This window comes from Atractosteus spatula, chromosome 20 (assembly GCF_055471065.1).
Source record: "Atractosteus spatula isolate fAtrSpa1 chromosome 20, fAtrSpa1.hap1, whole genome shotgun sequence".
NCBI lineage: Eukaryota > Metazoa > Chordata > Actinopteri > Semionotiformes > Lepisosteidae > Atractosteus > Atractosteus spatula.
The window spans coordinates 11,431,214-11,458,985 of record NC_142725.1 but is presented as its reverse complement, the minus strand read 5'-3'; the positions used below and the strand labels follow the sequence as shown (position 1 = coordinate 11,458,985).

Sequence of the window (27,772 nt, the reverse complement as noted above, 5' to 3'; positions counted from 1 at the left end):
TTTCCTGTGTGTTTTTTATTGATTCAAACACCCATCTTTCATATCTTACAAAAGAAGAAAAAAAACTCAGGACAGCAGCAAGACTTGGCACATATTTGCAACCCCCCCCTTCTGCTTCCTCCTTCCCTCCCTCCCCTGAACACACAGATTTACTTTTTGTAAGTTATATATTCAAGTTCTCACAATTTTAAAAAGACACTAATAAATTAAAACAACTAATAAATATTTTTAACTGTCACTGGTACCTGTAAAAGCAGAGGTGAGATTGCAGCATGTTATCTTTTTTCTGTCTTTTCCAAGTTGAAGTTTTAAACAATGAAAGGCTTAACCATGGTGAATCGGACACACTATATGAAAAAAAATGGATCTTTACAAAAAGTAATTCTACCAATATACAAGCTGTCTCATTAAAAGTGCTGTATAATCTAGAGATCATTGTAAGTCTTCAATTATACATGTGTGGATACAGTATTCTAATATTTACAGTATTTATCTCATTCATAATTGACCACACTAGATCTACACTCAACACTATATATATTTATAAAAACAAATTATAAATATTTATAACTATACACAAAAAGGAACATCTTCTGTCATCTTTCAGTCAGCAACATTTTGTTTACAAGTTTACTTGCCATGGAATACAATTCAGACAAAGAACAAAGTAAACGCACCAACGAAAAGTTTGGACCCCATGAGTGAGTATTTTCAGATGTTTTAAAAGTATTTTTTTTTCGGTAGGATCTTGGTAGGCCATCACTTGAAAGCCAGAGGTTAAAAAAAATCTACATTTGTGTAGATTCAAGACTGGACATGTGAAATTGTGGACTGTGTCATGTTTGTAACACTGTCAAGAAAAGATCTGAAGGAGATCATAGCCATAGGTTTTGTAAGCGTTAACTTAAAAACAGATACTGCTAAAAATCAGTTTATGGATATTGTAGCTTTAGGTTGGAAAAGCTATACTCCAATTTGCTTACAGCAGACTTCAGTTATTTTTATGCATGTCATGTATAATAAGTAGCACTGTAAAGCAGTTTAATGGTTAAAATGATGCCATCACTTGAAAGCCAGAGGTAAAAAAAAATCTAAAAAACTCATTGGGGCATACAGTATGTGTTCTTTTTCTGCTTCGTGTTGTAGTTTTGCATGTCAGTAGGCAACACGTGTTCAAAAGTTAAGACTGACTGACAGTTTACAGTGTTCTTCTCTCCACTCCCTCACACACACAGCAGAATAGCGGAACGCACAAGAGCGGTTTCTCCTACAAGTCTCGTCACAGGACACACTGGAGTCTCACAACTGGGGTGACACGAATGAAGCAACGGTATGTCGATAGGCAGCTGTTAACCAGCCCGATACTTTTTGCAGAAAAATACAATCACAATGTGGAATGATTGTCCTACAGTATCTCCAGCCTTTGGTAGGTGAGTGACACACCCCCTCCATGTTCCTCCCTAGCCATTAGTGAGGAGTTCCAAATCATGCGAGTGCACAACCTGTGAAAGAGTGCTTTTGGATGTATATCTGGTTTATACATGCCGCTACTGCTTGACATAATTTGCAACGACTGACACAAGTGAAACGAGCCAGTTTAAGTTGGGGAGGGAGTGTGATCCACCAGAGCAAGACAAGAATGGAAGAACTAATTTCAGTAGTTGACATACGAGCAGCGACGTGTTTGTAATTAAAGTCTACACATGCCACACTGCACAATCTGCATCTCAAGGTTAAGGAAACCAAATACCCTGGGCAAACAAGAATGAAGCAAGGGAAATAATATTAAAATAATGAACACCTCCCCTTGTCAGTTGTACTTCAGGAAAAAAGTGACCCCAGTCTTTTGATCGTGAAACAGTTGCGCAGTTGTGAGAGGAACTCAGCTGGTTAATGGAGACCTGCGCCTTCCTGTGTTCACGACTTAACTTAGGAACTTGGGGAAGAAGGAGGCAAAACAAGTGTTGCGTGTGATCAGCTTTTAACCAAAATCCCCCCCCCCCCCCCCCAAAAAAAACAGCTCTGAATCCCAGGTGCCAGGAGACATTCGCAGATTTAAAAGCAGTTTCTAGTCTATAAAAACAAGGAGAAAAGCTGGAAGCCACATTCAACTTGGTCCTCTCGGTAAAAAAAAAAAAAAGATCTCCTGCTGGGCTGTGCAAGGTGGAACAGGAGGCTTACATTCATTTGGAAGGTTTATTGCTGTGTTTGAGTAAGGGGCTGGGAGACGGGCCGCACTCGTCTTTGACAGACCTGGAGTGAAGGTAAAGTGTGTCACATGACTGCAGAAATGCTTCCCATTTGCCATCAGTCCTTGTACACTAAATTCAATACAGCACACACATTTCTAACTGCGTGGTACTGCCGTGGTCTTTTCTCAAAGCAATTAACCATGAGATTGTGGACTCCTACTCACTGCAACACAGACACATCTTTTGGCTTTCTCAGCTGATATACTACTATGCACTATGTCTAATAGTTCTATTCTAATACTAATCCACAAAACCATCACTCATTTATTAACAGGCCTCTTGCACATCATACAGTCAAGCTGGTGCCTTAAAATGTGCAAAATCAATTTTATCCTACCCGATTCATTTGTGGCCTTAAATGCCAGTAGTTTATAAATGCCTCAAAAAAATTCTGGGCTTTAAAAAAAACAAATTACAAGCCTATACCGATTTTATTTCTAACTTCTGGATATAATACAAAATGAGATATCACTGGCTAGTCCTGTGATTTTACCTCCACTGCAAACAGTAATTTTCCATAAACACCACAGAAGAATAAAAAACTTTCTAACATTTGATTGAATGTGAGAGAATGCCGTCCTTTAAAAAAGGACAACAATTTGCAGACAGTTTAGTCCTCAAATAACTGGTCTAGTAATTACAAAGAAAAGCGGACCAGTGCGCTTTCTAGGGTGGAAAAGGCTATCCTAAAACCAACGTAGCACAGGAGCTGTTTGCAGTCGACACATCATCTTAAAAAGCATCATTGAAATCGTCATGATTATACTTCATTTCTTTTTCAAGATCCATGAGAGATTTTTAAATATTAAAAGCCACAAAACTCGTACCAGGAACAGGATGACAAACGGTGTTTGCAAAAACTATATTTACACTACACTATTCTTAAAAAAATAACCGTTGAACTGTCAAGTCTCATACGGGGTCTATTGCTTTTTAAAATGTCACAAAAGTAACTAGGGACAGTATTTTCACATGCTTCTAGCGATATGAAACCAAACTTTCTCTCAGACAATTTTGCCTGAACTAATTTTGCAGTCCGGAGAAAAACTGACCAGGTTTATGCCCTGCTCCTATTCAAATGCAAATCCCCTGCTGAAGACTTATTGGTTCAGTGCTTCACCTTGATAACGGTACCTTCAAAATACAACTCTCACAGACAATGCAGTGAGGAGGTACCTACCAATAGCACTACTCAGACTTATAAATACAGTTAAAGAGCATTCAGCACTAAACAAAGGTGAGGTTTTGTGCATCTGGAAATCTGTTTCAACACTGCATGGTAGGAGTGCTAATGAAGTTCAGATAGGTAGCTGCATCAGCATGCGTAGGCTGCAAATGAGCAAGTAATAGGTCTCTTCCATGCTGAAAGGAGAAGAAAGGAAACACGTTTTGGCTGTGGAGCCTTCTTTGGGTGTGAAACGTAGCTGAAATGTTGCGTTTCCTTTCTTCTCGTAGTGCTAATGTAACCCAAGATCCCATGTGGATAAAAGTCTTTTAAAGTTATAAGGTAAAATCAGTTCTTTTTCCTAAAGCCAGCTAAGGGGCCAAATTACAAACATTGCAAACCCCAACAAGTCGTTAAAAGGCATAGGCCTTCACTACTCTCTAACAGTAGTAGAGTCTGAAACTTTAGGAAGTAGGAATGAGATCTTGCGCCTGCTTTAACAAAACACATTAGGGGATTGACTGCTTTCTTGTCCCTCTCCCCCCTCAAATACTGTCCCCAGCACCCCCTCCCCCTGGTCCCTGTCAAGGCAAAAACAAAACAAAAACAGCCAACGATGTGGACAAACCCTCCCTATCCCGTAACAATGTCAGAAATGTGGTGGCAGCCACAGTGTGCAAGTCCGCTCCTGCAGCTGGCTGTGGTGCTGTGGTTGGAGTCCAGCTGGAGACCAGTGGGGCTCAGAGCTGGGAGTCAGCACCTAGACTGTTGAGCTCCTCGGGGTGCTTCTCTGCTGGGTTGGCCCCTGCGCTTTGCCGGAATCCGGCCGAGATCTCGTCGAAGGTCCGGCCCCTGGTCTCCGGCACCTTGAAGTAGGTGAAGACGAAGAAGACCACCAGCAGGACAGTGAAGATCACAAAGACGTAGGGGCCGCATAGTTGCTGAAGGATGACGGAAAAAAGATGGAACAAGAGTGAATACTCCCGCAGCACACAAACCACTGTCTTCACATGGAAGAGCATATCCGCTGAAGCTTCTCAACCACCATCGGTTGGAAAGACATACTTTTTACTGAATAGGATCACGAAAGAAAAAAAAACTTTATGAAAGCTTTCTTTTAGCACAGAGGAAAGCTGGGCCCAAAGTGCAAACCCCTTCATTAACTAATGCCTCGAGCAGGACTGCATGAGGCTCAATTATGTTATCTTAAACTACAGAGGGCCAAAATTGGAAATGCTATACCCACAACCTGACATTTCAAAAAATAAGTTTTGCCCAAGTTCACAATTATGAAGCTGAGTAAGGGGAAAAAGAAGGCCTTCTTACCTGGATGTACTGGAAACACATGCCCACAATGAAGTTGGCGGTCCAGTTGGAGAAGCCAGCCACAGCGAACGCAGCAGGGCGTGGGCCCTGGCTGAAGAGCTCAGCCACGATGAACCAGGGGATGGGGCCTGGTCCAATCTCGAAAAATGCCACAAAGCCAAAGATGGCCACGATACTGACATAGGACATCCAGGACAGCTGGTCCTGCAAACAGAAAAGCAAACTCTTCTTAGCTTTATTTTGCAAAGAGTTTTTACAGCTGAGCTTTCTCTGAAGAGGAGCAATCATCTAAGTCTTAGGTTCGTTCATCACGACGGTATTAAGAAAGTGGTTGTTGCTGGATAAAACAGGATTTTATGGCCGGCTGACACAGCAGACCCACTCCTTCAGGGTGATGCTGCAGAAGAGGGGAACACGTACCAGCAGAGCCAAAGCGATCGTCATGAGAATAGCGGAGGCAGCCATTCCCATCAGGCCAATGAGGTGCAGGGATCTGCGGCCAGCACGCTCCACCACAAACAGCTGGAGGGAGAGAAGAGGAGGAGCGTTACATTTCCGGATCAAAGAGAAACTACCACAGGCCACTGGGGCGAGCGACTCTGTCCATTCAGAGGAATTCAGTCTCACTGTATCGACAATCAGGATTAACGTTAAGCCTCCCTGACAGGCTCAAGCAAAAAAACATGGAATAAATTCGTGACAGATTGTGTCTTTTTTTAAAAATTAACACACAGAGGCAGGCTCAAGCTGAAGTGAAATATGCTACCGCAGATCTACATGCTCAACTCTGTGGTTCTTAATATAGTTTGTTTTACTGGAAGAGGAGCTTTAAAAACAGATTTCACAGCATATGTGTGAAAGGTGTGGCAGACAGACTGCATGGTATTTGTTCTAACGTAGCCAGCAGAGGGGAAATAAGTGTCCTCACCGAAACCACAGTGAAGGCTGTGTTCACAACACCAGCACCGATGGTGGCATAGACAGGCTGTGTCACTCCTGCTTTCTCAAAGATATTGGTAGAGTAGTAGAACACCTGAAAAAGACAGTGACAGAGGTTATATGTAGGAAACAATGCTGAAACACATTAAAGATACAACCCTTACTGTTGATATCTATTTTATAAGGATTTATACTTGTTACCAGTTCTAATTCTTTGAACAAGTAACAAGTACTCTTTATATCTACATGACAACAGGATAAACCAGCTAATACACATGGTGAGATAAACAAATAATAATAATTACTGGTTTCCTAATTTGGATAAATAGCTTCCTCCACAGCCCTTCCAATTCACTTTGATTTTGCAAAAAGGTAGATATCGCACTTTACTCTGGAATGAGTCCTGCACATTATTAGGTTGCATGTATATGGAAGCTAAGCTGGAATTTCTTGATGCAACCACCGCATGTATTGCCAGTCTTACTGCTAGTGACCTCTGGCAAGAAAAAGAAGTACTACCAGTATCACCGCGCAGCGGACGCGTGCGATTCGGTTTGCACCAGGAACGGTCGGCTTCAAGGCAGCAATGCTAGACGCAGCCCTTGGAATGGCCAGGAACCGGGCGGAGCAGGACAGGAAGACTCACCGCGTTGATGCCGGACAGCTGCTGGGAGAGCTGGAGCATGACGGCAATCATGATGGGCTGGCGGTACATGGGCGAGCGGAACAGCTCCGGGATGGTCACCTTCTTCTCCCGCATCATCTGCCGGCTCTCCTCCTTCATCTCCTGCATGTCGGCGCTCACGTCCGTCGTGCCTCGCAGTTTCTTCAGGACTAATGGGGTCAGGGGGAACAGGGAACAGCACATACTTAGCACCTTGGTTCAACCCGTTACATATCTGAGCACCCAGGTCGAATTTCCGACACCCAAATCTCCAATGACCAGCCTCTACAAAAAGTGAGGTGATAGGCGAGTGGAAAAACAGGCAGGGACAACTGGCCATTTTAAAGCTCTTATCCTCATTGGTCTTCTGTGGAGAAACGGCCCAGTTATGGCGATTCATTGCCTCTGGGGACAGCAGCTTGTCAGAAAACCAGGACTGTTGCCTCCTCTGATTGAGGGGAGGGCAGGGGCTGGAGGCAGGGCTGCGACACTCACCGCTCTTGGCCTTGTTCTCCTCGTTGCGGTTGATGAGCAGGAAGCGGGGGCTCTCGGGGCAGAAGGGCAGGATGGCGCACTGGACCACGGCGGGGATGAAGGTGAATCCCAGCAGGAGGGGCCACGTGGAGGCGTTGCCCATAATGCTGTCCATTCCAAAGATCTGCGAGACAGAAGGGAACCTCCGGTCACAAACAGGCAAGAGCTCACACAGAGGGGATTATTCTCAAAAAGCGGTCACATTTATTTGGAAACATTACGATGGTTATGTAAAATTAACAGTATATTTTCCTAAATGTTTAAAGATATGAACAACACGGGATGGCACAAGGGAATAAAAATGAAATGGCACGTTCTCAGGTCGAACAAAACCAGAACACACTAGGCCTTCTGGGAACTCTGACACTAATATTATTAACATGTGGTCTTGCAACCATGCTTAGAGCTTTCGGACACAGTTAAACTGCTGTGTGCATGTCTACTAAACAAAAGTAAAGCATTATGCACTGGTATTTTAATTTGGGACGATTAACAACTATTGCCCCCAGTTGACATTGATCCCCATAGTCTTCACTTAACTCTTCAGGTTCCCATTACCTGAGCCAGGAGGATTCCAATTACGATGCCCAGCTGGTGCAGGGTGCCCAGCGCCCCTCGGAGTGCAGTGGGAGAGATCTCGCCGACATACATGGGCACAAACCCAGTGGACAGGCCAGAGTACAGCCCCACAACAAAGCGCCCGATGATCAGCATCTCCCAGGAGGCTCCCAGTTTGGAGAAGCCCAGGAGGGCGGCCGCGATGAAAGCCAGGACATTGGCCATAAGCATGGAGTTCCTCCTGCAAGGTGAGAGGCAGACGTCAGCACTGGCACAGATCTGGGGGGGAAAGTGTGCATGTTCTTTTCCTGACCAGTATTCCTGCCCATCCATTCCCCGATTTCTGCAGTTGAACCCATTTCCCAGTAACATGGTTACGATATATTACACGTGACTCCGAATTAATAAATTACAGAACATGTTTACCCAGCAATGGATATGTGTTTTGCCAAAGGAACATTCTAAATGTAGGTTGTTCTTCTTCATTTCACTTAGGTAACAAGTGCCAGAGGATATTCTACATGGAACTTTTCTAAATTATTAATTATTAAAAAGTGAACTACACAGCACAATTAGAAAAAACAGTGATATTAACAAGCAAACATCCTGATCAGTGCTGGAGACTCCTGTGCATCTCAAGAAAGCGGGCTTAGGCAGAACTTGGAGATTATCTTACCTCCCGAAACGATTAACGAAAAGCCCCACAGAGAAGGACCCGAAAATGCCCCCGACAGAGAAGATGGCGACAGAGAGCGACCACAGCGTGGTGAGGCTGGAGGGACTGATGGGCTCCTGATAGCGATCAAACCAGGTCTCGTTGTAGAAATTCTCAATGATCTATAGGACACGGGAGAACAAAAAAAATCAGGCTCAGCAGGCTTTTCAAAACACAGTTCAGAAACTAAAGTTCTTCACAGCAACAGACACACCTTCATATTGTCTTTTACCATACCTTGATTATGTGAAAAGGGACTAGAATAGTTTTACATGCATTGTGAAATACCATTTTATTAAGGGTAATATTAAAGTAGGGTTTTAGAATTTCTTTAAATCATGCAGTGCTGTTCTAGGAATTAACAGAAATTCCATTTTTATCGAACAGCACAGAAAACACTCTTAAATTAAGTGCATTCAGTCACCAAAATATGTTTAATGTATTTTGTTCCAATATCCCTTTAGAAATCACAGTACTAGAACGATTACATGATAGAATGAACCTAGGTGTCCATTTCCTCTACATTTAGAACAGCAGAGGGCAGACGATTTCTTTCTACAGCACACAGGAGGTGGGCGTCAGCTTTCCTCTCCAGCACAACACAGTGTTGACAAACAAATGTGTGCCTCGCCATTTACAAATGTCAAAAACCCCAGACACGGGCACGAGGCAGCAGCAACGGCTACAGGAGCCCTGCTCCCAGATTAGTCCAGCATCTCGGGAACGACAGGCCAAATGCCTCTCATCTAGTTTCACTTGAATACATGTAATGACGTACAGCATGTGAGTAAAATCGCGACCTACGCGAATCACAAGGCAGCCCAGGTTATTCAATTTCACTTCCCCCTATTCAGAAAATTTTCCTTCCACTCAGCTACACGTTCATTAGAATGGCTGCTTAGTGGCACACGCACAACAGACAAAAAGTAAGGGTCCATGCTGAAAAGATAAAACTGTGTTCAGACTTTTAAAAAAAGCTGGAGCACACAGTGTTATGTTTTTCCTCGTACGTTTGCCAAGTAGCTGGCATCATAGTTAACCAATGTGATCCATTTCAATCAGTGTTATTGTAGAGATCAAATCTAAACTTACGTTGCAAACAATAAATAGAATTAAAAAGAAATTAATATACTTCCTGTAGAGGACTGTTTAGAAAGACTTTAACCCTCGAGGGGACATGAACCTTTCCTTTTAATTTCTCATGAATGAAATTAAAATCAATTCCTATTGCAGAAAAAGGGAGGATTCAATACAGTACTGGTGGACCTGTTTCAGCAAAAAGGACTTTGTAACATTTAGGTGACAAATTAAAAAAATAACTTTTACTTTGTAGCAATAAGACATAGCTTGGACAGCAAGAAAATGTATATATAGTTGTACTTCAGTGAGCTACACAAGATTCTACTTCTCAACCTTCAGCTGTGTGCGTTTTTCCCCTTTAAGCTTAAACATTTTTTAAAATTGATTTACCAAAAATTTTATTTTAAGACACAGAGTATTTCTCAGAGAGTATTACATAAATCTCCAATTAACCAGGGTGTGTGAACTGGAAATGTGAAGAACACATTTTACATTCATCGAAATAAAACAGCCCGGCTATTTTCACACACTGTCAAGGCTGCAGACTGATTACTAGTGGCATGTGGCTACGTGGAGTGTGTATGTTCTGGTTATAATCATGAAGCTTGATGCCCCCAGCTGCAAGCCAGGAGTCTTAAAAGTACAAGGTATCCACGCTCTGGGAGATCAATCCCATGACCGAGATGAAAGCACACTGGTCTACATTCCAGAGCCCTTGAGAGAGCCGCAATCTAATCGCCCTGCAGCTATTTACAGTAGGAGCCAACGTCACTGGGCCTTCACACCTTCCCAGCTACAGTACATCAACTCCCGGCAGTCCTGCGCTGTCCGGTCACCTTATCTGTCAGCCACCAAGGGACAGCACACCGCATCATGGCAGAGCTCTAAGTACAAGCTGCTGACCCCCCCCCCCCCCCCCCTCACTGGAACCTTCTGCAAAGAGATCTTCTACAGCAGAGCCCCGCAAGCAAGACTCATTTCCTTCACATATTAAAAAAGGCAGTACAAGCGTGTGCGATGCCAGTGAAGGCTTTGAATGTTATCAGGTTCCCCACCATCACCAGAAGAATTTGTGACTCCCTTAAATATGTCCACTCTCAAACACAAACAACAGCCAAGCCAGTATTGACCCTCTCTGTGCAGCTCCGCCTCATCCTCCAGACTGAGAGGTCATCACCTGCCATCTGCACCACTATGGCATGAGGTGCCTGGTGCCACAGCTGCCAGTTTGATGCCACCATGCCCTCAATTAGGGATACAATTAAAATACAGTACCCACACTACATGGCTCCCCTACGTGTTAAACACTTTACTTCTAAACAAATTTGTTTTTCAGATCCTTAGTGGTCAAAAGTGGGAATCTCAGATATTGAAAACACAGAGGTCTTTGAAAGCTGTAAATGCAAAGGATACTGTATGTTAGTCAGCGAACTGCTGTTTCATACTAGATAGAAACTTAATGTAATCCTGGCTCGCTTCTCCACTACAACATTCATCTTAGTTATGACAGAATGCTGTACACCACCCAATCACACCTGCAAATAGTATTCTAGCATATAAAAAGGTGGTTTCAGCTTAGAATCAGGGCTGGGCAATGCAGATTAGTCTAACACCATAATGCTTAAACAGCAGTCTTAACAGAAATCCCACCAAGCTAAGGACTTTGCTGGTAAATGGCATCACCCTCTCTCCAGGTTTCCTTTGGACTATAAACTGCTTTAATAGTCAAATTACCATACTTCTTTTTTTATTGTTGCAAGCTCTTAAAAATAATTCAGTAAAAACACCTTAAAATATTTAAGTTGTAGCACAAAACATTAGCAAGGTTTTTAAATTCTGAGCACAGTGAGCAAACATGGATTAAAAAAAGTCTGACAGAGAGTGTCTGAAGAACTGCCTACACTTGCAGTGCCTGTATTCAGTGTTCCTCACATATAGCATATAACCTCTAAACTCACTGAGCAGACAGAAGAATGTGTCACTTTGGTTTGAAGAGTGGCCAGCTGGTTAAAAATAGCCCTCTTCCCTTTCATCGCCCCTGCCTCCAGACCCTCACCTTCTGTGGTGCGTTGATCACTCCAGTGTTGTAGCCAAACTGCAGGGAGCCAATCACAGCCGCGCCCACGGCCATCATCAGCTGAACCGTCACTTGCTGTAAAGGAAAAAAAAAGAGCAGAACAACATTCAGAAAATAAAGTCTTTTTCACAGGACATGTTCCAGGTATGGCACCTGTTCTGAGAACCTTCATCTCAGTAAACACTGGACTCCTTGCTCATTACAGATTAAACAAAAGTCTCTTAGGTTCAGATTTTTCATACTTGCTAGTCTTATAGCTTACATGTTTTGGGGATTGTTGCAACTCTTGAAGAATCCTAAATTTAGAGAAAAACAATATAAAAGAATCCAGAATCATGGGTTTTCATTATTTTATTTTGATTTTCGAAATATACTTGGCAATGTTAGTGGTCTTCCCCTCTTTCAGATATTGTTCAGGCTTCAATGAAATATTGCTGTTCACAACCAGTAAACTGACCAGATATGCCAGTTTTGTTGCTTTTATTTCCATTTCTGATATTACATAGGGCATGCTTCTTTTCTAATCAAAGAAAACTGTGTTTTGTGAAAAAAGTGTTATATAACAACATCCCTGTTTTTTTTCTTTGGATTTTTAAAATCCATTCCACCTTATTAAGTTTAAAAAACTTGCACTGCTCTCCAACTCTCCTATCTTTCATCACAGGGCCCTTGTGTCTATGACCTCAAAATCACAACCTTGTACATGTTGGAGGTCAGGGCCTTTGTGTCTATGACCTCAAAATCACAACCTTGTACATGTTGGAGGTCAGAAGTGCTACTCAAATATCTGGAAAATAATACTACAATATGGTATATGTCTTAACATTAACAATATAAGGTTTCCTTAGAAATAAATATCACCCACTGCATCACTGTATTAAATCCAATATTGGATTACAAGATTACTTATAGGCAATACCAAAAGGCAGTATTAAACTAGAAAAGGTTCAAATACTGGTAGGGACATGGAATCTACTTTGATATCTTTATTTGCCACATTTCCTTTAATCAAATTTTACATTTCCTCATTCTACACAACACACAAACGTAACAAGTCCCAGCACAAATCCCACATTGCACAGAACTCCTGCACATCTACTCTGCTGGTGCCCATCCCTTAACCCATCCCAATCAACTGGTAAAACTGGCTTTGAAAGGCCTGTATAATGGCTGCATAGACTGGAAAAATACTTCCTGAAATGGCATTATATAATATTATTCCACTGTAAAATACCTGTGTGCTCAGCTGTTATGAAAGCACAGTAGTTTTCTACAACTGTTACAATGTTGTGAGATGTAAGGGGGTTCTTTTGGCCTTTAATGTTCACAGCTCCAAGACTGGGCAACACCTAAATTCTTCTGGAGGCACTGGCAGCTTTTAATTGAACATGTAAGTTGAACATTTGGTTGTGCTTGGCTAGCATCCGACTGACTACACAAGAACATAGCAAAATGGCCGAAGTGAGCCTGCTTTGTTTTCAAAATTTTTTAAGAGCCAACACTGCCATTCAGCCCACCCATCCTCATTTCAATGCGGGTGAGAGAAAGGTATTGACATGGAGAAAAGAGGTGTTGTTTCTTGAAATAGTCACCTAAACTCTGCCTTTCCATAAACTCACTAGGTCTGCTCTTTACCAGCTGAAACAGCCTTGTTGCCTCCTGCTCACTTGTTACATCAGTGGCCTTTTTATAGCAGCTGCTTGTGCTAATCTTGTTACAGTCTTGCTGCGCCATGCTGCCGCAGCCTCTGCGCGCAGTTTCCCTTGAACGCCGTGCCGGCCGGCCCTGCCTGAGGGGGCACACAGGGTCTCTGCAGCAGCTGCTGCGTCATGCTGCCTCAGGGCTTTCTCCCGTTGCCATGGAGACGCATGCTTTCAATTAGGAAGTGTACACAACCCAGTGAACGTGCAGGGATAGCTCCTGCTATCCTTTGCTCTGCGTAGCTGAAGCCGTGGGGGTTGGGCGTCGGGGGGGTTGGGGGGTTGGGAGAGAGGAATGGCGGGGGAGGCGGGGACAGGACCGTACTGAATGACTCTTTTGCGAGAATGTGGTTTCTTCAGGCACTATTGAGAGAAATGCTTTGGGACCCTATCCATCTGGCCTGTAACTGCTCCAGTTCCAGTAAGAATCTGCCACTTCACGGTTACACAGTCTTTACTGACTGCGGTGTCAAAACCCAGGACTGATGTCAAGGGAAGACGTTTTTCTCAAACTACCAAGCCCATCGAAAACAAACCGGCAATAGGAAATTTTAAGATTTCCCTTTGTGAGCCCCTGAGATACTTAACTTATACCAAAGAAATGAGCGTTGTAAATACTGGATTTATACCTTCTAAAGCTGCAACCTACAACTTTTTAAAATAAAAGCACATTTAAGCCAATATTTTAATTTTGGGGTTTAAGTAAATATTGAGTAACTTATTTTAAAGTGGACGGATAAACAGGATTTCTGTACTGTTCCACTAAAAGAAAAAATAAACAGATTTATTCAGTAGATATGGTTCACAAGCAGTGCCATTTCCTTCTTAGCTTTCAGGATAACAAAGGGAGGTTTAGTCATTAGGATGTCAGAGACCATGGAATGAAACAAAACAGGCTCACAGCTCCTTGGCAGCAAGCATTGTTTCAAGTGTCTTCCTGTCAGTTTTAAACACTCGCTTTGGTCTAATCTCCTTGCAGCATCCTGTGCGGGTTTCAGTACAATAACCATTAAAACCATGAAATCAAAGCCTGTGATAACTCTTCTATTAAATATTTGCACAAAATAGGGAAGATTTAATTTATTCACACACTGTAGATCTAACCCTTAACTACTTTCTCACTTCCTATTAAACTAACTTTATATAGTGGAATAAACGTTTATTCCTGATCCAACCCAGAATGTTTTATTTCAGACCCTTGTGTGAACACCAAGATCTTGTAAGAACAACATCACAGAACTACACAGAATCTAAACTATTACAACATTCCTAAATTTAGGAAAATTGACTTAATGCCGGCTGATAATATGGAGTAGTTTCTCTGGTCGCTGAGAGACTCACTGTAATCTTCCAACTGTTGGGTTTGATCAATTTAAAGTGGATAATGATATAATCAACTTCTTTTGGATTTTTTTTTCTTGTTAGAATAAGTAATAAATATCCCAAACAGTGGACAGAAACATTCCAGGAAGACAATCAGGGTGTGAGTCTTGGACCTTTCCACAAGTTGGAATGTCCAGTGACGAATGAGAACAAATCATTTCTTGTGATTCAAGAATTATTTAAGGACATGATGACCCAACAACAGAAGACTGGTTTTACAATGAATCTGACATCATAACTCCTTCTGGACCAAACCCTTGTTTTGCTTAAAATGGAAATCTAGCTTTTCACACTGAACTAGTTAGTGCGTGTACAGCAGGTCAATTTCAGATATATTTAAATTGATCAGAGGACATTTTTTCCATCAGAATCCTTTCTAAGAAAGCTGGAGAAGTGTTAATTTTTCATTGTTTGGGGGAAAACCATGTCTGCCAGAAGACCATTTGACACCTCTAAGCCAGTCTTACCGTTTCAGTACTTAATGACAGCTCACATGACTGTTCAGTCCATCTGAGTTCTCAACAACCCAATTCATACCATTATTAGTTTAAATGCCCAGTTTTGTCATTTATTCCAGGTATTCAGGTGGTGATTTAAAGAGAACTAGAAAGCAAACCAGCTGGATTGGACACACCTGATGGACCAATATAACACATGCTAAATGAGTTGGAGATAATGGAGTGATTCATCTAAATAAACCCTATTCTTTTACAGTATGAAACAGGTATGTGTTAAATGCCTCCAGGCAAGTGAAAACACCTTTATTTCTTCATACCTGCAGCATATCATCTATAACGTTATGTAATATACTCAGTTCTTAAATTTAAAATCAGCTCTTCTACAACTGGGCCACAAATAACACAAAACATTGAGCAGAATCAGGGTGTACTGTTATAACTCTTCCACATTTTGTGTTGTCTGGCAGGGTTTCTCCTAAATTGCACTTACATAGTGTACTATTGTTTATCTCCTTTTTGAATTTTCCTATGAAAGTGATAAAATCCGTTTTAGAAGTATACTGTGGAACAGTCACTTCAACTAAGGTTAAAGCACATCAGATAAGGTAAAAAAATGTAACTGAATGCCATTTAAAACTGCCTATAGGCTGATGACCATGGCGAGTGGCCAAAGAGTTAAACTTATTTGGAAACTGTGACTGCACGCACCTACAAATCGAAACCTCCCCTTATGTCTGGAGGGCGTGGAAGGAAGGAATCCCATTGGCCCATGCTGTAGCCCTGGCTACTACCCAGCCAATGAGAGGAGTCTGTGGTGAGTGAGCATCACAATCCAGGCTCCCCCTCCTCCACAGTTCTCAGTAAGAGGTCATTGAGTCCACAGTTGTGTGTTATTTAACTAGCTTCAGATCAGGATGTCAGCTACATAGTTTGCAGCAACTTCTCCCTCAGCATTCATAAGAACTGGGCGTGTATCTTATCATTTAAAGGCACAATGTACCAACTTTTAACACTACTTTTAAAAATACGATACTTTAAAACCTTTTCACAAAAATGAAAACTTTTATCTAAAGGGTATACACTTGACGGTATAAGCCCAACATTATGTATATTGCATTCCCATTTATATACAATTAATTTTTTAACCTTTAATTTGCCATAGGATCTTAATAGTTAGAATCCACTACGTTTTCATATGAGACAGTCTTTTACAGATCTTTAGATTTATCTTGTGAGGCAAGTCTTTGTCCATAATAAAATAATTTGACGCTCTTATATAAGGCACGTATAAAACTGTTGGGAAGCCCTGTTGCCTGTCAGAAACTAATCTGGAATAGCAGAGGATACAGAACAGTCTTACAAGGCCTTGCCCTGACTCGCTGCTCTGTTTATCCTTGGAACAGTCTGCTCTGACATCTCTTACCTTTAACCCAAATACTTTCTGGGGAACCTCCCTCCACAGCCCAGACTCTTAAGAAATGCACTGAACATGAAATTTGGCCATTCCCTCTCACACTCCAGCTGTGGGGGATGAGAAGTGTGTAAGAACACATCCCCATGCAGTTTGTGATGTATTCACACAGGTATTTCAGTGCAATGTCGAGACAGGGTAGTGTAATGACTTCTTCTGATATACTGTAAGTTAGGACTTCTTTTTAGTATGTGCAGTGCTCAAGTTCCCAAGCGAAGACTACATACAGTACATTGTCTTGCTACATGTACACAATGTGCAAGCAGCTGTCCATCTCTGTAGTCCCACAGGCTAGTTAAATTTAGCAGGAGATCCTGGCTACACTCCTAATCTTTGACCCCAGCTATGCAACTTAAGTAAATGTCCTTAAAAACATAATCTACAGATAACAGTATAGTCAGATCTACAGTACGTGCCCATGTCCAATTGGATTTAATAATCAGATCCCTGTAGCTGTATTATTTCTTTAGAAGTCATGTGAAAAAGGGACTTCTGTGCACAGATTGTTAGGTAAAGCACTTTGAATTGCCAGTCTACTGTCTTGCAGCTCTGGGGCCCTGGGTTCAATTCTGGACCTGACGTGCTATCTGCGTGGAAATTGCATGTTCATGTGGGTTTCCTCCAGGTGCTCCAGTGTCTGGTAAGAAGAAATTTGAGGACGTTCTGCAACCTAAGACTGGTAGCTACTTTCATCTGGAAGTCCACAACAGTCTGAATGCATCAGGTGGGGCTCTACTATTTATAACTTGGCAGCCAGCATTTAGCTATAGTTCTTCATCAACAGTACATAAGAAAAAAATCCATCTTAAGTGCTATTGTCTGAAATGTTTAGATACCGACAACTGAAACTGTATATGTTCAAACTGCTCAATAATTGCATCTGGATATCTGGTCCCAATAATTGCATCTGGTCACATCTATAGCAGGATATAAAGTATATATGGTCCTTATTTTAACACCACAAAAGTAATTTTAAAGAAGATCATATTTACCACTGTGTTTTCTGCCCAGTTGTAAACTTGCTTTCATCCAAAAAGAGTCCTATCATTTAATGTTAATGACATCTGGCACAAGCCAGCCTTCTGTCACAGCTTAATTGCTTTTCATTATCCATCTCATTTTCTGTTTACACAGCACACGTATAAACAGAGTGATCAGAGAGTGTTAAATGGAACAGGATAAGACAAAAGAACTATTTTAACTGACGGAGAAGATGTGACAACATTAACCATCACCACAGATCATAAATATGATACCGAGCATGAAATGGAATAGGCATTACTTTAAAGGTAAGTGCATCTACTCGAGAATAAAAATAAAGAGAAAATCTGTAAATGCATTGAGGTCAATCTCAATTGCAACTTTTCCTTTATGAGGTCAAAGTTTGTCTACGGCAGACGAAATACACCAAAGGCAATCTGCTCTCAGTTTCACAAATTCTGCATCAGCTTTGCAAACTAGGCAGCTCGAGCACTTCAAACACTGCTCTTGATAAACCCACACACACACACACTCATCTCCTGAAATTGACATGCTCTTCCTGGATTTGTTTAAAATCGCAAAATGTGGGAGATGCATGAAAATTTAAGAGTCCAAGACTCTTAAAACCTTTGCCAGCGTTGCAGGGATTCAAAACATTGGCTCTGTGAGTGAGAGGAAACCAGTGGGAGTCAAATGCAGTATCCTAAGTAGTTGCTGGTATATACTAAATTGGATTATTTATTTCTCTTGATTCAATTCTCTTTACATCGTTACCAGATCCAAAATTCTCAGCCAGGCCAGTGGACAGCCGATTTGAACTTCACGCTCAGGAAAAGGCAAAACAAGCCAAACTTAAAAGACTGTAAAACTTAGATGTGGCTGAATCCCTGTGTCAGGAGAAGGGCTGAAGGGGTTGTTGAATTAGTTCCTCAAATGCAGAAATCATGATGGTCACAGTAATGATAGCATGGTGAAGGGTGTTGGTTCTACCTGGCTTCTGTGCAAACAGTGCAGGAAACTCGTGCTGCAACTCAGCTGCCTGCCTCGCAGTTAAATGTTATAAAATTGTCTCCGTGTGCTGCTTCCAGACTTCTAGTTCAGCCATCTCATTCTTGTCCTCTTCTTCTACCTTGCACACCATGAATGTAGTCCCCTGTACAGGACCTCATTCTTTCCACTCCTTAATCAGGTTTACGTGGGACATTAGTTTCTCCTTCCCCTTGTCTGGGTGGTGTACTTCATAAGTAACTGGTCCTACTTTATGAAGGATGGTATAAGGTCCCTGCCATTAGGCCAGCAGCTTACTGTTGGCGGAGGGAAGCAGGAGCAAGACCTCCAGCCCTGGCTGAAACTCCCGATGGTGGGCGTTCTGGTCATACCAACGCTTCTGGGCCCGCTGAGCTCCCTTCAGATTCTCTTGGGCCTCCTCCCGATACTTCTCCAGGTGATCCCTCATCTGCAAGATAACTGCACAATGCCTTTCTCAGATGTTGAGGCAGGAGTAGCTTCCCAGGTTTTCCTCAGAAGATCCAGGGGCCCTTGGACCGTCCGCCCATACAGGAGCTCGAAGGGGGAGAACCCAGTAGAGGACTGTGGCATCTCTCTGTACGCAAACAGAAGAAACGGCAACCATTTGTCCCAGTCCTTGCCTGTATGAGAGACAGAGAAACTCCCTCAGCATGTTCTTGAGGGTTTGGTTGAAGCGCTCAACGGGGCTGTCGGTTTGCGGATGGCAGGGGTTGCTCCTGATGGCGGGAATACCAAGCTGCTTGCAGAGTTGATCCATCAGTCGAGACGTGAAGTTGGTTCCTTCACCCAGGTCCTGGTGTCATAAGGGAGGTCCTTTAGCAGTTATTCTAAAATAATGGCCTTACCAATCTGTTCTTTGGTACACTGCTCTGGCGAATCCATCTTCTGTAAAGGTCCTTCAGGCGGTGATAGGTTTCAGTTGGTAGCTCCTCCAGTGGAATTGAGGACATCCTGAAGTGCTGTCTGTAGGTCTCAGGTGAGATGTCAAATTTGGTTAGTAATGCTTCCTTCAAGGCTGTATAAGAACTGGATCGGTCCTCATCCATTGTGTTGTAGGCCTCCAAGGCTTTGCCTGTGAGCAGAGGCACTAACCGGCAGGCCCACTCCTCCTCTGGCCACTCCCAGGTCCTGGCCATGTGCTCAAAACATAAGAGATCATTTTCAATGTCCTTACCTTGTTGGTAGGAGGGCATTTTGGGCTCCTTCCAAAAAATGCATTCTGCTTGAGCGTGTGTGTCTGCCACAGGTGTTGAGTTCTGGGGTCCTTTGTCCTGTGAAACCGCTGATGTTGCTGGGGTAAGCCGTCGCGGTGCTGGTGTGGGCAGCGCAGGTCGCAGACTCCCTGTGGACACCATGCTTCCTGGTGTTGAGTCCAAAGCTTGAGGCACAGATGCAACTGTGAGCAAGACTTCTTGAAGGGAGGTTTTTAGCCCGGGTAATTCTTGCAAAAATCCCTCTTCTCTTCTTTGTTGCTCAGACAGGAAGTCCCGGAGTAGAGCCGCCATCTCCGTTTGAGGTTCCGTCCTGTGTGTAGGTCCAGTACGTGCCGTTGGATGAGAGGAGGTTCTTGGCTATGCTCCCAATTCCTCATATTGTTGTCTCTCATCAGCATCACCTTCCTCTGATGAGACTACTGTGTCCCATGGCTTATCTGCTTTCAGCTGAGACAGTGCCTTTGCTTGTGACCGAAGGCCTGTCCTCTTCTTCCCAGGATGCACTGCCTTGCAGCTGGCCATCCCACTGCTGCCACCAAATGCCAGGAGAAGGGCTAAAGGGGTTGTTTAATTAGTCCCTCAAATGCACAAATTATGATGGTCCAGCCGCAATAGCACTTATGTGCAAGAGTGAAAGTTTATTTGACAGTGCTCCTAAAACCAAATTACAGTGTGAAATAACTCAAGACAAAACAAAAAACAGAACACACATTAAAATGATGCTTAGAGAGTTCTAAACACCAATCCCACCACATTCAAATCCTCTCTCTTAACTCTCCCCCCTCCTATCTTAAAGAGCTGCTTAAATAAGGTTAGCTCCGCCCCCTCGGAACATACCACCGTCTCTTAAAATCATTCACTTTCATACTTTACAAAAAACGCCTGTACTCTGTAAGTCACTGCCCGAGAAACCTCTGTCACACCCTTGCAGAGGATCTGACGGGGATGCTCATAATCCCCCCCACTTTAAAGTACAATACCCGTTTATCAGGATAGCAGGGTTAAAGAAAACACTGAAAACCTGTGAAACTATAAGTCGAATTCAGACATCTCTGCCGGGCATAGTCATCTTATAAATTTCACCTCTGCCATCAGCAAAGAGTTATTTGTATAAAAAAGTAGTCATTTAATGCAAGAACTGATTCATATAAAGTCAATCAGGTTTTTCCCCACCACCAAAGGTCACAATTTCCTGAAAATGTAACACTTGAAAGGGGCCTTCTCAACTGACAATTGAGTTCTCCACTACTACAGCTCTTTTGCTCACAACCCGACTTCTCAGTCTCTCTTCAGTGTCCTGCTTCCAAAAGCCACCAGCACGGGGGAAAAAAAGATATCGCGAGCTCCAGTCCTGTCAGGTTACAATCACAGTTGTGATTGCCGAGGGCATATGCATATTCCTGCTAGAATAGATCATGAGATCTCGAACCCTTGTCTTGGAGAGGCCCAGTCCTGGTAGTCTGCCAGATCAGCCTAAATCACCTGCTTTGAAACAATTATAAGTTATTGATCAACTAAGCAAGTAATAGGTTCAATTAAAGGTCCCTGAGGGCTAAAGAGTTAGGTTCTGAGTTTTGTTCTAAATTACCTCTAACTTTCTAAATGTAACTGATCACAAAGAAATTCTTCCATGCCTTGAGAAAGTAACCTATTAAGCCTACTGGACAAGGGCAAACCAGAGTGCTGGAGACCCCTGTGATAAAAGATCAGCATCTATTGCGAGTTTGTAGTGGAACCGTCTAGCACAATGCAGTTTAACCCAGACTGGAACGGCTTCAATTCATGGCAATAGCATTGTTCTTAAGCACTGCGGTGCCCAAAGCCCTTGGGATGAGCTGCTCGGTCAAGCCCTTTCCTGTTATTGAGAACAAAATGAGACATGGTGTCTTTTTGTCACAGTAAATCTGAATAAATGCAAATCCGAACATTTGTCTATAAAAACCAAATCGTGGTTGCTCAGACTATTTTTTGCTTTGTTTGGAACAAAACAGGGAAACCAGAACCACTTTGACAAACTATGCCACTGGATGAGATTCAGCATTAATAGCAAAAGATTATTCAGTTTTCTGCTTATTGTAAAAGAGACATTACATGCCCCATAAAACAACTCTGCCTAGGGCTTAGATGAACTTGCTTCATGCACGTAAAATATTAAGTACCTTTCTGAAGCAATATTCCTCCCATATTTGACAAAACTGAACACCAGGTCTCAAGAGCAAAGGAAAATCTACTTGAACTGGCACTCAGTGATGCTTTCTGAGTTTGTATGAGAGTAGTATATGCCCTTTCTGCTAAAAAATGCTTATACTATATAGCAGGTGCTTTTTCCACTCTCATGTTTTTAGCAGAACCTTTGAGACATAATCCCACTTCTTTACATAACGAGCGGGCCTAGCTCATTAGACCTCATTAGACCAATCTGACAGAAATCTGCACAAAATCAGCCACCCGGAAAAAGACCTTGGAATTGAACAATATAGGAGGCAAGTGAATTAAGTCTTTCAATGCTCATTAATACACTGCACTGTCAAAACTGTCAGACAGAACTTGAGCAGTTTTTCAAAGCTAATTAAATTCCCATGTTGTATAACCCATCCAGATAATCTTTAACCCCAATTAAGGAATGGTGTTTGCTTCTGGTTCTGGAAATGAGAGGATTGAAAATTGAAAGGGGGGGGGGGGGGGTTCACTCACAGAGTTACAAGGCTGTAACACAGGGTTATAAATACAGTTTAGTTTGCAATCCATTTTCCCTACAACCGGCAGTGCCACCAGCTACACAAGTAAGGCAAGAGGCAACCAAACCTCTAACCCCTTTATCCAGTTCAGGGTCCCAGGGGAGCCGGAGCCTATCCCGACAAGCAACGGGTGAAAGGCAGGATCCAATCTAGACGGAATGCCAGTCCACTGCAGGGCAGACAGACACAAGCACACACACTCACACCAGGCACCGTTATCCCAGAAGCCAATTAACCTACCAGTGGGTCTTTGGACTGCAGCAGAAAATGGGAGCACCTGGAGGAAACCCAAGCGAAACGAGGAGAACATGCAAACTCCACATAGACAGCACCCCAGGTCTGGAATTGAACATAGGGCCCCAACACTGCAAGGCAGCAATGCTAATCAATGCTGGGTGGTGCGGTGGCTCTGTGGCTAGAAGGTTGCCGGTTCAAATCCCCTGGCCGGCAGAGGGATCCTACTCCGTTGGGCCCCTGAGCAAGGCCCTTAACCCCAGCTGCTCCAGGGGCGCCGTTTAAATGGCTGACCCTGTGCTCTGACCCCAAGCTTCTCTCCCTGTCTGCGTGTCTCATGTAGAGCAAGCTGGGGTATGCGAAAAGAAACTCCTAATGCAAGAAATTGCATATGGCCAATAAAGTGATCTCTTAATCACTTCACCACTGTGCCACACAGAAGAGGAAGTGACACCAAAATAAATCAAATAACTTGCTCTGTACAGCACCCCTTCCCCCAAGCAAGGCGATCAAAGACAAAGAGCATGCCTTATAGGAACCAGTGTCCAAATAAAAAGCACAGATTCCTGTGATTCTTATTGTTTTGGTCAGGGTCACCACCTTTAACTTTCAACCAACCGAACCTCCACTGCTGCTGATCTGTTTTCTCGCAGATAAACTCAGCTTATCTTCCACTTAAACACCATATCACCATAAATCCGATTGTAGAAGAAAAGGGAAGCAAGGCACTCTATGGAAGTAATAACACCTTCTGAAACGAAGAGAATGCTCATCAATTGGTTCATCATCAGACAGCAACTATCTTCTCTGTTACCAACTTCAAATCTAGTCTAGAAAGGAGAACGATCGAGAAAGATGTGTGCTAAAAAATGAAAACAGTATAATTAAAAAGCTTAAACCCACAATACAATCTGTAAATTTGGTCATAATTGACCAGATTTGCAGGTGGATGCTGCACATTGGTGGTGGTGGAGGGGAGTCCCCATTACCCGTAAAGCACTTTGAGTGGGGTGTCCAGAAAAGTCCTCTATATTTATTATTATTGTCTCATTATAACAGCTATATTTTTATTAATAAGTTAACTGTGAAGAGGGAAGCACATTTGAACAATATTAGTATGAATTGCTTTTATATTAAGAAAATCCAAACAAGAACATTGTCAATTTATGTTTTTAGGCAAAGAAAAACATGTTTTGTGCCGTTTCTTGCCAAGAATTTGTGTTCCACTGGACCAGACTGAACAGAGGCAGTCTGATGGATGGACTCTAATTAAGGTAATGAAAGTCACTGTACCAAAAAAACAAGGTCTAATCTTTGAGGTGGAAGTAATGTACAGGGCGTAGAGCCTTCTCACACTTGGCAGTAAAAAAATCTGCCACCTGCTTGTACAGTTATGGGCCCATTTTCTAAATGGACAAATACACTTCGGTGCCCATATGTCAATATAAAGATGTTATGCAATTTAAGAATTTTAAAAATATATATTGCAAGAGGTCAGCTCAGAATTGCCTTCTGGGTCCTACAGTATGTGCATTTGTCTGCTATGAAATGATCAGTATAAACAGCAGTTACGAATTAGATCTTCTGCATTTGCTTCAAGAAAAATTCACCTTTATCGTAACATTTCTAGCAAGGTCTACAACAGAAGAATCAGGTGGCTAATCTCTAAATGCCACTGAGTGGCATCAAGTGTAAACACTACATTTAGAAATACAAAAGCTCTTGAATGTCAAAGGTAAACATCACTCAGTATCACCCACCTACCTAACAAACACACACGTGTTGAGACGCTTTTGTTCAGCGTCTGATATGCAGAATGCAATTTACACACTGGTTCTCATTATCAAACCTGCAGTATTGTCTCTGGGGTTTTTTCCAGGACAAAAACCAAATCCCTCATTTTCAGGAGGTGAGCCTCAGAAGCCACACATATGACCCCCCTGGCCATCGAATGCAGGCCCAAGAGTCAAAGCCTGTCCACAGCCCATTTGTCTCCACCAAGGACACAAATGATTAGACGCTTTGTATCACACAACGCCGACTAATCTGTCGACATTGTACCGAGCTATCACAACCAAAACAATGGAGTGAATGGCAGAGAAAAAGTCAAGGATGAATGCAATGTAAAGTTTCTTTAAACTGCATAGCGGATGTATCTACATCAGCAGAACAAAAGTCGATACTTTGTCTTCCCTTCTGAAATATTTGATTATGCCAAATATTTCAAACCTACAGGCCTCAACTTTGGAATTAGCTGTTGATTATTTCTAATTGCATTAAACCTTTTAAAAATGTATTTTTAACTTGTCTGCGGTTCCTTTCAACTGATAACCTTTACCCTCTCGGTGCGGGTATCAGATTGGACAAATGTGTATTGTACAATCTCAAATTCTGAAACCCTTCATTCAGGCGGTTCTCTTTAGAGTGCTACACTTCTGAAACCCTCAAAGGAGTACAATCCCACAGTCTGTTCAACACTTAGTGCCTCTGATTTCTCCGAGTGCTTGTTGTAATTAGGTTTTTATAGGACTTAAGACATACGTGCTTTGAAGATAGACACTAATCCTCATCTTGGATTCTTCTCAGATCACAACTGAGTGATACCTTTATAAAATGTTCTACAAATGAATAGTAAATGTGTCCTTCTGCAATTGATATCTGCACAGCTAAAGCCAGCACCATACATATCGATCCAAGAACATGAACCTACAATACGACACTTGGGTACCCTGATCTCTCAAATAATGCACGTACTTCTGTTCCTTCATCACTCAGTTAAAGTCAGCCCAGGAAGATGCTGAACTGAAAGAAGCTGATAACCACTGTGACGCACGAAGAAACTTCATCCCTACCAAACCACCAAAAAGATTCAGCCATACCAGCTAACAAAGTAGTCACGTCTAACAGTTCATCTTTCAATTCAGCTGGGAATAGTTTCTAATTTCCTTAAAATCCAAGGGGGCAGTTTTACATCTCTATGACACCATTGTTTACAAAATATACAGTCATGATGATGTTTTTTAAATCTTGTGAATTTTGCCTCATGTTTTTTCTTCACCCTTTGATAATGAATTTTATAAGTGGTTGCGTAAATCCATACTTGTGAGTATGACTAAGCAGTCTTCACCGAACATTCAGTGTAAACGATTACAGGAAAACGAGACATTCTGCACTATCTGAACAACTGCAGACCCTATGCGATTTAATATTTTTCTTTTTACTGAAAAGAAAAAGTTCCTTTTTAAGAAATACTTGTTCTGCAATTAAAATTGAGATCGGTTAAGCAGTAACGCTAATACATTTGAATATCATAAGAACGGCTGTTTACATTTACCATAATGTCATTAAGACCTCCTCAATGGTAGTAGCCTGCAATGTAACATTTCAGTTTTGATAAACATTCACCGTTTTTACAATGTAAAACGGTAAACAAAAACATCAATTGCAAAGAGAAACACGCAGGTGCTTAATACCGTAACCGAGGAAACTCTACAAAAAATAACGTAGTTATTTCTAGAATATACCAGCATAGAGCAGTAAGCTTTAGAAATAACCTTCTGCAGAATATTTTACAGGCGTTGTTTGTGAGGAACTACGTCTTACTTTCAAGCAGAAAAAAAACTAAGATCAGTCAGGAAACTAATACCAGTAACTGGTACAACTGAAAATTATTCGATTTCTCAGAAAGTTGTTTTGCTCCAAATACACTACGTGAAATGTTTTAGGTGGAATTTAACGTCCTGTTAAAACCAATGTATGATGCACTGGGGTATCAAAAAGGTCGGTATACACAGTACTCGAAACAGGAATTAAACCGTTACAAAATTAAAAACAAAATTAAAAGTACATGGTGCGTTATGCGTTAAATAACCCGGTGTGTGCTGGAGATATAAAGATCTTCGTCTCCAGCACAACAGTGATGCGTCTTCATCCATTAAACCTGCAAATTCGGACCCACGAAAGAACAGATTATTCTAACACGATCGTTTTTCGTCCCGTCTTTCGGGACTGATTTAAATATTACGCCACATGCTTAGCTTTTTTATAGTCTAAATATTTTTTTTTTCTCTCGTGAAAAATAAAAATCGCATGCACGAATCCATTGCAACGTCGCGAATTTGATCGTACGTCACGTATTGTAGCCATTCGACTTCATTGAACACAGCGCGATTCACTCCTTAATAATTCACTCCGGGGGTAGATAAATTGTTCACGCAACGCGCATCCTAACCGGTCAGCCATTTATTTATTCAGGTTCCTATGTTGTAGACGCTTCTGTTTTTATTTCAACCGATAACGCGTGTGTGTGTGTGTGTGGGGGGGGGGGGTATATAAACCAATTTATTTTAAAGAAAGTAAGTCGGCTAGCTCCAGCTCGTTTGTAAAAGAAAGCGCCCACCCCCACCAATAAATGTGCACTGCTTTCATTGAGAAGGCAGGACCACCAGGACGAAGAGCACTGAAAATGCGCGGATCGATTAATCGCCGTCGCGCACCGCCAGCCACCAAAGTCACGTTTCCTGACGCACGTAGGCAGCGGCTCAGCCTCGCCGCTCTGCGTCATTCTCTACCTCGCAGTTTCCCAGCATTCAACCGGAAGCCCCTGGCTGCGCTAATTTGGGCACCGGTACAATAGAGACAGTCTGCCTCGCATGGGTCGCAACATGTTCAAATTTGTGCTCCAAGGGCGCAAACGCTCTGCTTTTATCTCGCCCAGTGACACGACACGGGGGTATACTAAGCTTAAAAGGAAACATGTTGGTCCACATTGTTTTGTTTTGTTTTTGTTTTTTTTAGCGGCTATGAAAGTCAAGAAAGCGGAGGTGCGGTTTTTTTTTTTACCTTGCCGCCCGATTCCATCGTGGTTGAAGCCAGAACCGTCCTCACGTCAGACTGCTCTGTCGTTCAGAAACTTTCGCGTCCCCGTAGAGGCTTGGAAGAGAAAAAAAAACCGTCCCGCTTTCCTCGTTTCTGTCTGTGCTAAAATTTGTTTTTTTTTTCACTGACGAAATATATATATATATATTTAATGCAGAGTCTAACGGATTAAAACCAGTCCTTAAAAAAAGAGACCACAGTTCATTGATGTGAGTTATCTTCCCTTTCTTCAGGCAACCGCCGCGATGATCAAAACTGAAGCGTAAAACATCAGTGGTAAAGCAAAAGAAAGTTTTGATGCGGCTCCTTTATCCTTCCCTGGCCGGGTCGTGTAAAAGCAAACCGGTCCTGAGCTTGAAACTTCTCGTCTGAAATT

General features: G+C 42.3%; 1 protein-coding gene across 1 annotated transcript; it reads right to left on the bottom strand.

The window, feature by feature from the left end:
* Positions 1 to 27,772, bottom strand: LOC148817519 (solute carrier family 2, facilitated glucose transporter member 1-like). Its single transcript, XM_088937962.1, has 10 exons — positions 27,361 to 27,772; positions 11,290 to 11,385; positions 8,115 to 8,275; positions 7,439 to 7,679; positions 6,842 to 7,004; positions 6,329 to 6,516; positions 5,672 to 5,776; positions 5,164 to 5,265; positions 4,744 to 4,947; positions 1 to 4,358 (listed from the first exon to the last, which is right to left on the bottom strand). Exons 1-10 carry the CDS (start codon positions 27,376 to 27,378, stop codon positions 4,158 to 4,160), a joined length of 1,479 nt encoding a protein of 492 aa, XP_088794088.1. The 5' UTR covers positions 27,379 to 27,772; the 3' UTR covers positions 1 to 4,157.

What these genes read in the sequence shown, in the direction of transcription:
- LOC148817519 (XM_088937962.1), bottom strand. An exon ending in CGATCGCTTTGGCTCTGCTG is followed by an intron (nt 4,948 to 5,163) that starts GTACGTGTTCCC and finishes TTCTGTTTGCAG; the next exon opens with GACCAGCTGTCCTGGATGTC. An exon ending in TGTGTTTCCAGTACATCCAG is followed by an intron (nt 4,359 to 4,743) that starts GTAAGAAGGCCT and finishes GTCATCCTTCAG; the next exon opens with CAACTATGCGGCCCCTACGT.